The 13,736-nt window shown below is 38.4% G+C and overlaps 1 protein-coding gene across 2 annotated transcripts in view; it reads right to left on the bottom strand.

The window, feature by feature from the left end:
• Suz12 (SUZ12 polycomb repressive complex 2 subunit) overlaps positions 1–13,736 on the bottom strand; it is a 55,933-nt gene that overhangs the window by 22,326 nt on the left and 19,871 nt on the right. For both annotated transcript variants that reach the window (XM_004635437.2, XM_004635438.2), the window contains 2 exons: positions 8,728–8,777; positions 2,035–2,120 (listed from right to left, as the gene is read on the bottom strand). In XM_004635437.2, the coding sequence (XP_004635494.1) occupies positions 2,035–2,120; positions 8,728–8,777 (136 nt within the window). The remainder of the gene's footprint in view (positions 1–2,034; positions 2,121–8,727; positions 8,778–13,736) is intronic.

Below are 13,736 nucleotides of genomic sequence, written 5' to 3'. Positions count from 1 at the left end.
CATACATACTTCCATGAACACATTTACTTTTCTGTTTTTGTAGCCCAAAAATGTGTTCCAAAGGATGATATGTTCACATTCACCTTTTTTTTCTCTAAATGTTTTGTGAGGAATTCTTTACTCTGTCTTAAAGTTGTACAGATTAGGAGTGGGTGGGTGTGAAGAGCAAAGCACTATTTCGTAATTTCAATCTCAATCTGTCTCTCTCTCTCTCTCATACAACCTGGCCTCAAACTCAAAACCCTGATTTTATCCTCCCAAGTGCTGGAATTTTAGGCATGTGCAACTACACCTCAGCTCGAAATAATTTTAAAATGTAGTTATAGTGCTGCCTTCTATCAAGCTAGTTCATTCCCTAACAATAATGTAGCAGTTTCCAAGCCTTATTCACTTTAATATGATGTTAAAAAACGATCAACACTAAGAACCTCTATATAGGTCAGCTCTTGCTCTTTTTAAAAGATTCAAGGATTTGAGGCTACTTAAACAACACCTGTTCGTTTCGGTGGGTTGCCCTGGAAACAACCATTATGAGACTTGTCTCTATGGTGAAATGATTTAATCTTCTAAATAAAAATTTGAAGCAATGAATTAATAACTAAATGGCTAATAAAACTGACAACTTTTTTTCTCTTTTGCTTGAGAGTAATATCAGATGATCATCCTTTTTGGAAAATACCTCTTTTAATCCTTACCTACAATTTTAATGGGTATTAGTACCAAAAGGCCCAGATGGCAAACTTCTTAGAGCTTTCCATGATAGTAAGTCTGCTGCAGCACACTTACCATAGGTTTGCCACTACTCATCTATGGAATAAGCTAATAGACTGAAATGACAGAAAAGGAACTGGATTTATGACATAAAATAATAAAACTGAGCCAGGTGTGGTGGCACAACACTTGTAATTCCAACACTTGGGAGGCTGAGGCAGAATTTTAATAAGTTCAAGGATAGCCTGGACTATATAGTGAAACCCTATCTAAACTAATTCATAACAAAAACTTTCCTTCATTTTCAGACTCCAATAAACAAAGATTTGTATAGAAACCTAATCAGATTAAAAAAACACACACACACACAATACAGGGAAGGCTGGAAGAGATTACAGTGTTAAAATTCAGTCATGGACATAACTGCTAAATTACTGAAGTGTACAAACTGCTTTTCAACTATGTGTAGTGGTGTGTACCTGTATTCCCAGTATTCTGGAGGCTGAAGCAAGATGGCCCCAAGTTCAAAGCCAGCCTGTGGTACATAAAAGACCCTGCCTCCAAAAAAAAAAAAAAAAAAAAAAAAAAAAAAAAGAAAGAAAGAAAGAAAGAAAGAAAGAAAGAAAGAAAAAAAAAAAAAAAAAAAAAACAAAGGGCTTGCCAGATAGCTCAGCGGACTAAAGTGCCTGCTTAGGCAGAGCGCAGCAGCTGGGGTTCGATCCCCAGAGTGCCCTGCTTAGGGGCCGTGAGACAGCAATTGCACACCTGGGCGTAGTCATACACGCCTGTAATCCCAGCACTTAGGAGGCTGAAAAACAGGAGAATCACTACAAGTCTGGATCTATGTAGCGAGACCCTGTAGCCCTTGTACTAAATACATTAAAAAACAAACCAAAAAAGTCCATTAATTTGATCAAGGATAATGGAACAATCTTACAAACCCAGCACCCTGAGAGGATGAGATAAGAGGATAGCAAATTTGAGGATAGCCTGGACAATTTAGTTATTCAAAGAAAACTAAAAACGAGCCTATAAAAGACAAATTACAACTAGGGCACAATGGCATATACGTACAATCCCACCACTCTAGGAAGCTAAGGCAGGAAGATGACAAGTTTAAGTCACATAAAGAAATTTAGCAAGACCCTGTCTCAAAAAATTTTAAAAGTGGTAGGGATGTTACTTCGTGCAAAGGCCTTGGATTCAGTGCACAGTATAATAACAGTAACAACAAAAAGGCTTTAAAATCCAATATATATGCATCAATATGTTAAATTCAGAAAATTATTCCACCTAATCTACCAGCAGCATTTTATACATTACCTTTCTTTTTTTGTGGCAAACTTTGACAAGCAGGACTTCCAAGGTAACAGAATTTTGTTCATTTTCTGAGTTTTGCGATGGCTTATCTAAATAGAAAACCAATACCTTAAAGTTTATTTTACAAACTATTGAGAAACACATCATTTGTTTTTCCAGTCCGGAGATTTCAAACAATAAAAACTTACTACAGTAAAGAGCAGAAGTTTACTTATTTTTTCCCTACATCTCTTCCAAACTTACAACAAATTCCTTTAATTTTTTTGAGACAGGGACTCGCTGTGTATTTTAGGCTAACCTTAACTTTTGCTATGTAGCCCAGGTTGGCCTCGTAATGTGCAGTGATCCTACTGCCTCAGCCTCCTGAATGCTGAGATTACAGGTGTGTGTCTCCATGCCTGGCTCTGATTATTTCTGATTTGAAGATTTCATTTTGCTGTTCAAAATAATTTTGAAGGATGGAAGCCAGGGATATAGCTCAGTGACACAGTGACTGCCTGGAAAGCACAAGGACCTGAGTTCAATTCTCAGTACCAAAAAAACAAACAAAAAAAGTCATCTGGGTGAGGATAAGCTTCAAATAATATTGCTAAATACAGTTAAAGCTTCTTAGAAGCATGAATGATTAATAGTACTGGGAAGGCAACCATGCACAAAATATATTATCTTTCATTTGTATTCCTTCTTAAATCTATTAAAGATACACTTAAGTTGAATTAGTTCTTTTTTTATATATTTTTAAATTATTATTTTATTTATTTATTTATTTAATGTGTGTGTAGCCAGTTCAGCCCACCAGGGGGCGGGGCTGGCCAGCATGTGGTGCTGGGGGATTGAACCGCGGTCCCTGTGTTTTGCTTAGCTTAGCTTGTTCTAAGTAGGTGCTTTAGACCACTGAGCCATCTCACCAGCCCTGAATTAGTTATTTCTATACATGTTTATGAATGCATAGATACTAAATAAGACATTCTTTTTTTTTTTTTTTTGGCAGAACTGGGGATTGAACTCAGACCCTTGCACTTGCCAGGGAAGCACTTATTCTATTGAGCCATCTCCCCAGCCCCTAAATAAAAAATTCTTGATTTGACTACCAATGTGAAGATATCAAAATGGATTTCAAAAAATACAAAATTTTTTTTTTGGGGGGGTAACAAATAACCAAACTCAGGACCTCATGCTTGCCAGGATAAAAAATATTAAATATTACACAAGGGGAAAAAAACTAGGTTTTGTTTTTGTTTTTTTGCCTTTTCACTAAAATGTCTCTCAAGTTTCAATGGATTATTAGCACAAACCTAGTTATTATTTACTACTTATGGGAACTCTTTAACTTCCCCTATAAAAAAAAAAATTAAAGAGATTTTAGTTCTTTTTTTTTTTTTTTAAGAGATTTTAGTTCTAAATACCACAGCCTACATTTTCTTTTCTTTCTTTCTTTTTTTTTTTTTGGTGGAACTGCGGATTGAACTCAGGTCCCTGCACCTGCCAAGCAAGCACATATTCTACGGAGCCATCTCCCTGTTCCCCACAGCCTACATTTTCTATAGCATTAAGTTAGTAACAGATTCACAAATTAAGGTTCCAGAGTACCTCTGTAATTTACTTGTTTAAAGTCCCAAAGGTGTAAAGAGTTCAATCTTAACCTATGAACATATACAAAACAAAGTAACTCTTCAAAAGCCACCCTCACCCTTTAGTACTGGGATAGCATCACAGACCTTCTCACTCATGTAATTAAATTCTCCACACCACTTTTACCTACTGTTTTTAAATAAAGTCCCAATAAACTGCTAAATTTCCCAGGATAGGATTCAATGGATATATCCAATAGTCCAGGCAACTTATTAAGACCCTGTCCCAATCCCCTGACCTCCCCCAAAACAACAACCTAAGCTCAGCAGTCAAGAGGCTGAAGCAGAATTGCCTCTAATTCCTAGCTCAGGTTCAAAGACAACCTGTGTTACATAGTGAGTCTGAACTACAAGAGACTCTGGGTGAGGTGGTGCACACCTGTAATCCCAGCACACAGAAGGCTGGGGCAGGAGGATCACCATGTGTCGAAGTAAGCCTGGGATAAATATACAAGTTCAATGTGACCCTGTACCACATGGTGAGATCTTGCCTCAAAAAAACGACAAAACCTCACAAAAAACAAGTACTGAGAGTCTTATCTCAACAAATAAACATGGGGGGCCTGGGAGATAGCTCAGTAGAATAAGCATTTCCCTTGCAAGTGCAAGGGACTGAGTTCTATCCCCGGTTCTGCCAAAATAAATAAATTAATTAAACAAACATGGGGCAGAATGGACTAAGTGCCTACTTAGGCAAGCACAGAGACCATGGTTCAATTCTTGGCACATGCTATGGCAGCCCCGTCCCAGTCAGGCTGAGCCAGCTTGGACCGGCCAGAGTCCCGGCGTAGTGACCCATGCCTATAATCCCATCACTGGGGAGGCTGAAAACAGGAGGATCACTACGAGTCCAAGCTGTGTAATGAGACCCTGCAACAACCAAATGAGACCCTGCAACAACCAAATACATAAAAAATAAGGGGTTCAATCCCTGGCCTGCTGTATAGGCCCCGCCCTCCCAGGGGGTGCACTGAGACTGGTTATGGTGGTGCACACCTGTAATCCCAATGCTTAGGAGGCTGAAAACAGGAGGATCACTATGAGTCTGATCTATATAGGGAGACCCTGTACTAAAAACATTTAAAATTTTATATATATATATATATATATATATATATATATATATATAATTTAAGGGCTACTATAGCTCACTGTGAAGGACTGGATTCAGTATCCATACTGAAAAACAAAACAAAACATTCTTATGCAGGATACATGACTAAATATGTCTGGATTAGTATCTTTGGAAATTGTAAACAGGATAACATCATTTTTTTTATTTCTTTATTTTTTGCGGAACCGGGAATTAACTCAGGCCCTCACACTTGCCAGGGAAGTGCTTATTCCACTGAGCCATCTCCCCAGCCCCTGATAAAATCATTTTATACCAGTGTCAAAGTTCTAAAAGCAGAACTCATTTCATGCAATGAACATAAGAAGAGACTACTATAGTTTTGTCATTGTTATTCCTTTCTTTTAAATGAAGAAAATTTTTGCTAAAGTGTTCACAGTTTTGGAGTAAGTCTGAGTGATCCTACTCCTTTCGAGTAAAACTAGTGCTTATTGGTTTCCAATTATATAGCCACTGGATGGAATTTTTTTTTTTCCTCCCAGAACCAGGGATTGAACTCAGGCCCTTGCGCTTGCCAGGGAAGCGCTTATTCCACTGAGCCATCTCCCCAGCTCCCACTGGATGGAATTTGAAAAAAATTAAAACCTGAATAAAATAGGTGGAAGCTCCCTGACTATTCTGGTAAATATACACTCGCCCTCTCAAAAATCATTTTAAAATGGCAGAAAAGGCCTGGCATGGTGGCACATGCCTGCAATCCCTGCACCCAGGAGGTTGGATCATAATGAGGATTAAGAGTTTAAAGCTAACCTAGGAGGCGACAACCTAGCGCGGCGGTCTCCGCGCTGGGCTCTGGAGCGCAAGGTCGCTGGTTTGCGCCCCCGTCCCGACTCTTTCTATGCCGGGAGACTTGCAGGAGGGCACATGCCCTCACTTAATTTTAGGGATCTTCATGTTAGATTTCTTTGTCTCCTTAAAAATTATTTCCTTATCAAGAGCACAGTGGCCTCTTGTTACAAACTCCCTAAGCCTCTGCCTCCCAAGCCTTTCCCGTTTTTTTAGTAGCCTTTAGTTCATAAAGGGGAATAAAAGCAAAACATTTCTTTCAAATAAATAAATATTTCCTTATGTATTTATTTACTGGAACTGGGAACTGAACTCAGGCCCTTGTACTTGCCAGGCAAGCACTTAATTCTACTGAGCTATCTCCCCACCCCATTTCCTTATTTAAAAACAACAACAACAAAACCCCTACAAATATACCTTAAAGACACAAGAGGTAATACAATCAGCTGTTTCTAACTTCAGGTGATTATCTCCATGTATCTGGGACACAAGAGTCCTGCTACACAGCTCCAACTCTTTTCAGCCTCCCCAGCACTGGGATTACTGCCATGTACCACCACACCCACCACGACTCAGTCCAGACTCAGTGCTAGCCCTGGGGTCTGGGCTAGCAAGGCTAGTGGTGCTGGGGATGAAACCTGGTCCTTAAGTTGCCTAAGCAGGAGCTTAGCCCGCTGAGCTCTCTTACTGGCTTCAGTCATTTGAAAGTTAAATGAAAAGTTATTTTCAGGAAATGGACCTATGAACAGAGTTTACTTTCTCATTTACTTTAACATGAAGGAAAATACAAAATCTTACAGAGAATCTATGAAATTTTTAAACTTTATCCTTTTTTTCCCCCACAGTAAAAAGAAAAGTCTAATCAGACTGCTTTCTAAACACAATTTCTAGGGGCTGGGGAGTTGGCTCAGTGGAATAAGTGCTTCCCTGGCAAGTACAAGGGTCTGAGTTCAATCCCAGGTTCTGCAAAAAAAAAAAAAAAAAAAAAAATTAAAGACAATTTCTGGGGCCAGGAGATAGCTCAGTGGCTTTAGCACCTGCCTGGAAAGCACAAGGTCCTGAGTTTGATTCCTGGTTCAAAAAAGAAAAGAAAAGAAAGAAAAAACAATTTCTGCAATTTTTTTTTTTTTTTTTTTTTTGAGACAGGGTCTCATGTAATTCAAGCTGGCCTTTGAACAATTCAGCCAATTCTGGCTTAAAACTTGTGATCATACTACCTCTGCATCCCTTGTGGTGAGATTATACGTTTGTGCTACCACACCTGGCATTTCTGCATGTTTTAAATCCCTGAAAATAAAGGGCTAATGGACCTATAAAATTCATATTATAAATGGGATAAATTTCATATTATAACCTGTGGCACTACCCTATAATTCCACCATTCTATGAAGCTAAGGCAGGAGGATGGCAAATTAAGGTCCTATCTCATAATTTAAAAAAAAAACAAAACATGAGATGTATTTTGAGTAGAAAGGCCCTAGTCTCAATTTCCAGTAAGACAGAGAAAAAAAAAAAAAGAAAGAAAAAGAGAATCAAATTATAGCTAGACATGATAATAATAGAGTTCAAAACAGGAGACTTTTGAGCGTCTGAGCACCTTAGCAAAACCTTCCTGAAAATATGGGGGGGAGGGGGTGTTGCACCAAGGCTATATAATAACTCATCAGCATCAGTGCCTACCTGGCAAGCACAAGTGCAAGGTCCTGAGTTCAATCCCCAATTAAATAAATAAAGGATGGTGATTCAGCTCATTATGAAGGCCCCTTAGTTCCAGCCCTAGTATCACCAAAAACCAAGTAAGTTTCAAAAGTACTGAAGTCAATATATTTTAGAAGTACTACAGAAAACCAAATATGGCTGATTTAAAATAAAGATTCCAGCAGACAATTATAAATAATGTTAAGGGGAAAACCAAAAATGTTACTCAGGGTACTTCTATATAAAAATGAGGGGCCAGGGACATAGCTCAGTAGAATAAGTGCTTGCCTGGCAAGTGCAAGGGCCTGAGTTCAATCCCTAGTTCTGCCAATAAATAAATAAAATGAGCTAGACCTAAGTGTAACCTAAAAGTTACATTATCTGATAATACACATTACGATTTCAAATTTCTTCCATAAATTATTAAACTACTATAATTATCTTTTGCTATTTTTCTTTTTTTTTTTTGCAGAACCGGGGATTGAACGCAGGCCCTTGTGCTTGCCAGGCAAGCACTTACTCTACTGAGTCATCTCCCTGGCCCACAAACTTTTTTTTTCTTTTTTTGTGGCAGAACCAGGAATTGAACTCAGGCCCTTGGACTTGCCGGGAAGGTGCTTATTCTACTGAGCCAACCCCCCAGCCCCTTTTTTTTGCTTGCAGTGGTACAGATTGAACTCAGGACCATGCCTGTGCTTCACAAGCAGGATTCCCATCACTGAGCTGCACTCCCAGGCCCCTGAACTGTTTCTTATTGAACAATATGAAAAGACAACCCACCTGGAATACTTCTGGTAAAGATTTATTCTATTACATAATTAGAGGATACACAAACACACACATTATATCCATTTTTAAAATAACTTTTCCTGGTATACTTCAAGCTTTTACTAAAGTAACAGAAAACATTTTATAATTTCCTTGACATAATATTTAACAAGCTCATAACCTACTGATAGCAGTGATTATTTCAGTTGTTTCATTACTGCTTAAAAAAAGTATGCTGTAACAATTAACTCTAAATGTTTATGTAGGTGGGCAGGGATATAGCTCAGTAGCACAGCACCTGTCTGGCAAGCACAAGTTCTTGAGTTCAATTCTTGGTACCCTGCCAAAAAATTGTTTATGCAGAAAGAAACATACTGAAAATTAATCACCTGCCCCAGCTCTATGGCACTTAACTTTATCATTAACCTCTGTAACTTGAACTTCAAAAACATTATCAGAGAGCAGAGGTGGGTGTTCCAAGAATGCTTGACTAGGTTGTACAAAACCCTGAATTCAATGACCAGCTTAACACACACACAAGCAAAACATGGTAAAAATAGTAAGAAAAAACATGTAACATTAATTATAATTTTATAAATTTACACCCTAAATATACCTCTCTTTTACACTCATAGTGGTATTTTGCTATTAAAATGTCAAAATATTTACTTTAATACATACCGTTTTTGTGGAAGAAACCAGTAAATGTAAGTTGCAAGTGAGCTGACAAGCTAAACAAAACAAACAAAATTATTTATCACTTTAATGGTCTGTAATAAAACAGCTTAAACTTAAAAAAAAAAAAAAAACCAACAAAATCAAACCTATTCCAGTTATTTGTAAATTCTGATTTTCTCATTCTTATTTCTACTAAGGAATGAGAACTTTCCCATTCTTATTTCTATTCCACGACTCTGTGCTTTGTTGTAAAGCACAATATCCAGTAGTTTATATACCCTATAAATATAAACCAAAAAACAGGACCTTGCAAATGTCAAAGATAGTAAATAAAAGAGCCTACTGAGAGCTCTGCCAATTTGTCATGCTTTAGTCCCCATCTAAAAAATAAAGTGGAAGATTTCCCTTCCCATTTCATTAAAGGAAATTCTGATATAGCTAACTGATAGGACATAAGTGTTTGAATTTTGTTTTGAGATAGGATCTCCCTATGTAGTTCAGGTTAGCCTTGAATTTACTATGTAGCCCAGTCTGGCCTAAAACTTATGGCAATCTTCATGCCTCAGCCTTCCAAATACGGGGATTATAGGTATGCACCATCATGCCCAGCTCTTGTTTTTTATGTTGAAACAAGGTCTCATTAAATTGCTCAGCCTGACCTTGGACTTACGATCCTTTTGCCTCAGCCTTGTGAGTAGCTGAGACTAAAGGCATGTACTAGTAAGCCCCACCTTGTGTTAAGAGTATTTTAAAGCAAAGGAAATTGAACCCTAACAAATGATGCAGAACCATCACTTTACACTTCAATTAGGAGTGAAATACACAACTACAAACCTGCTAAAGACCTGTAATTTTCTTTTTTAACAAGTCATTTTCATTTCTGCCTTTCAAAGCCATAGAAAGGGCAAAAAAACAAATAAACCAGCTATTAATTATAGAAAAACTATTAGAACAGGATAGAATAAAGTGACTTTTAAAGTACCTTTAAGTTTCAAAAAAGAGTAAGTGTAGTTGTTGATTAAAGCCTTTCGTAATTTTTCAGAGCATAGTTTCTGTAGTGAAATATGAAGAATCAAGATTATAAAGGGCTATAGAGAACCCATGCAGGAGCCAGGGAAACAATACTTATCATCTTTTATTTAAGATCTTATTAGTGAGAAGAACAAAAGTAACAGTTATAAGACAATAGATCATTAGAAAGCATATGTTGGGGCTGGTGAGATGGCTCAGTGGTCTAAAGCACCTACTTAAAGCAAGCTCAGCAAAGCACAGGGACCGCAGTTCAATCCCCCAGCACCACATGCCAGGCAGCCGCGCCCCCTGGTGGGCTGAGCTGGCCACACACACACACACACACACACACAATAAATAAATTAAAAAAAAAAAAAAAGAAAGAAAGCATATGTTTGCCTCTTGTTTTGCGTCTGGGTCTCACTTTGTACTTCAAGCTGCTATGTAGCCCAGGCTGCCCTTGAACTCCAAACAATAATCCTGCCTCAGACTCTTGAGTGCTAGACTTACAGAGGTCTATCACACATCTAGTTGTTGTTGCTTTTAAAGAGGGTAACAGAGCTGGGAATGTAGATAAGTGGTAAGCAGGCTGTTTTGTCTAGCATACCTGAAACCCTAGGTTCAATCCTCATACTTGAAAAAAAAAAAAAAAAAAAAAAACCATCCAAAAATGGAGGTAACAATCGAGATATTTTCATATCAGGGGGAGAATTTCAGACACACTCAACATATCTCCACCAGTGGCACATCCATGACAAACCATGACATCATGATTTCTACCACTGGTGGCACAAATGAATCTAGTCACGTTTACTGGCCTTTTTTTACTAAGTAATAAATAAAAAGCTGTCTGATGAGTTATTCATGTTATTACCACTTGTTGAGGCTTCCTGGCAGTGACAGGAAAGAATGACCTCCGCCCCCACAGAATTTTTTTTTTTCCTTTCTTTTTTTCTTTTTTTTTTTTGGGAGAACTGGGGATTAACTCAGGCCCTTGAGCTTGCCAGGGAAGCACTTATTCTACTGAGCCATTTCTCCATCCCCACGAACATGTTAAAGAACAAGAAAGAACTGGAGGGGCTGGGGAGTCAGCTCAGTAGAATAAGCACTTGCCAGGCAAGCACAAGGGCCTGCCTGAGTTCAATCCCAGGTTCCGGATAAAAGCAAAACAAAAACAAAAACAAAACAAACCTAAGAAAATAAAGAACTTGGAATGTAGTCCAGGTGAAAGGTGAAGGATTTAATCCCTAGGATCACCAAAAAAAAAAAAAAAAAAAAAATTCAGACAAAAAATATTTCAATAGAAGTTACGGGGATGCCTCTATCCTTTTAGTGAACTAAGCCATGAAGCAGCTAAATAAAACTACTGTGGGGCTGGAGATGTGGCTCAGTGTAAAACATGTAACTAACACATTCAAGGCCTTGAGTTTATTATTTAAAAATAAAATTAAATTTAAAATTACAGAGCAAGGCTTAAAGGAACAATCAGTAACTTAAATAACATATCAACATAACTTTTAAAAAAGCAGCACATGCCTATAATCCCAGCATTTAAGACCATCACACATTCAAGGCCAGCCTGAACTGTACAGTGAGACCTTGTCTTAAAAAAGCTGGGCATGGTGGTACAAACCTGTAACACCAATACTTGAACCAGGAAATTGCCACTAATTCAAGAACAGCCTAGAATACATAATGAGGCCTAGGATACATAATGAGTTCAAGCTCCGAAGGCAATACATAGTGAGATCTATCTTAGAAAAACGTATTCTTCAATATCCTTAAAAACAAGCAATGAATTTATTACACTTGTACAGAATTCATTTTCTGATATCACATACTTCTAAAAACTCGTGGGGATATGGTATTCGATGATAAAAGGCATGAAAAAAGGTTTAACTGTTTATCTGGATTTTAATGACTGTTATCTAACTATATGAGCTTAACAAAATTAAAAACTGCCCAGTATCCCCCGTTCTGCAAAAAAAAACAAAAAAAAAAAAACTACTCAGTAAAAAGAGTGAATGTAACAGCATGTAAATCATACCTCAATAAAAAAAGATGGGGCTGTGGATTTAGCTCAGTAGCATAAGCACGTAGTGCAAGGTCCTAAGTTTGATCCCCAGTAACCCCCCAAAAAAAAAGTTTTTAGGGGATTTAATTGTGACGATGGTTCCATAATGCTTACATTGTTAGGGTTAATAGTTAAGATGAGTGTATTCTACTGAATGCTAATTAACTCAAAATTCCTATTTAAAATGTACATTAATCATCTAAAAAACCGGGCTGGTGAGATGGCTCAGTGGTCTAAAGCACCTACTTAGACCAAGCTTTGCAGAGCACAGGGACCACAGTTCAATCCCCCAGCACCACATGCCAGCCGGCCCCACCCCCTGGTGGACTGAGCTGGCCACACACACACACACACACACACACACACACGCATAAATAAAATTAAAAAAAAATCATCTAAAAAACCTACATGCCATTTTACTAAAGACAGCTTATAGAGTTTTTGGTTTTCGTCTTTTTTTTTTTTTTTTTTTTTTTTTTTGCGGAACCGGGGATTGAACTCAGGCCCTTGCACTTGCCAGAGAAGTGCTTATTCCACTGAGCCATCTGCCTGGCCCCTTCTTTTTGTCTTTTTCAGACAGGGTCTCACTATGCAGTCCAGTTCACTTGAGCTTACATTGTAGCCCTGGCTGGTCTAGAACTCACAATGATCCTCCTGCCTCAGCCTCCCACAGTGCTGAGATTACAGGGGTGCATCACCATACCTGGCCTGACAGCTTGTAGTTTAATTCTGTATTACCTTACAAAGGACAGCTAGCTAAACTCTTAAAATATAGATGGGTATGGAGCACACCTGTAATCCCAACAACTCTGGAGGCCGAGGGAGGCGGATCACTGGGAGCTCCTGACCAACTAGGACTATAAAATGAGCTCTAGGCCAGCCTGAGCTTCATAGAAGACCCTGTCTGTCTGCCTGACCTCCTCTCCCAGGAAACCCTGAAAAACAAAGAGGAATGTTCTACAAACTCCACATGTTAAAAAACAATCCATTAGTCACAGATTTTTTTTTAATGGAACCAGAGATTGAACTCAGGCCCTTGTGCTTCCCAGGCAAGCACTTATTCTACTGAGCCATCTCCCTGGCCTCAGTCACAAAGAATATATCCTATCCTCAGTTGGTAAGATTAAATGTACATGCCAACGCCAGGTTAATTTTCTTTCTTTTCCTTAGTGATAAGGTATTGAACCCAGGCCTTCACATCTGGTTGATTTTCTTAAAACACTGTTCTGTTAACTATCATCCCTTTCTGTAAATTTTTAATGTGTTCTCAACTATGAAATTTTTTTGTCTACCATCCTGTCTATAACATGGTTCCTATTTCTTACTATCTTCCCTAAAACTTTACATGGGAAAATAGAAAAGAATGATAAAACAAAGTACAGGGAACAGGTTTGAGCCCCAGCACCATATGCTGCGCCAGCCCTGCCCTCAAGAGCACTGAGTCAGAGAGAATTGGCATGGTGACACAAACTGCTTATAATCCTGCGCTGGGGAGGCTGAACAGAGGAGGATCACTGAGAGTCCAAACTGCATAGTGAGACCCTGTACCAAATACATTTAAAAAAAAAAAAGAAACGATAAAAAATACATTTTGGTTCTAGTTATTTCTTATGATCTGTTATCTATACAATGAGGATGTTATCACATTCAAGACTGTGGGGGGGGGGAGATTGTGTGAGGCTTACATAAAATAAGGAACCCAGGACTTACTCTGTTCTATCTTTTTATTTATTTATTTATTTGTGTGTGTGTGTGTGTGTGTGGCCAGCTCAGGCCACCAGAGGGCGCAGCTGGCTGGCTGGCTGGCATGTGGTGCTGGGGGATTGAACCGTGGTCCCTTTACTTTGCTAAGCTTGTTCAAATAGGTGCTTTAGACCACTGAGCCATCTCACCAGCCCCTCTGTTCTATCTTGATACCAACTCAAAT

This window comes from Octodon degus, unplaced genomic scaffold, assembly GCF_000260255.1.
Source record: "Octodon degus isolate 3935 unplaced genomic scaffold, OctDeg1.0 scaffold00072, whole genome shotgun sequence".
Lineage (NCBI taxonomy): Eukaryota > Metazoa > Chordata > Mammalia > Rodentia > Octodontidae > Octodon > Octodon degus.
The sequence above is the reverse complement of the archived record's forward strand: the minus strand, read 5'-3'. Positions and strand labels throughout refer to the sequence as shown.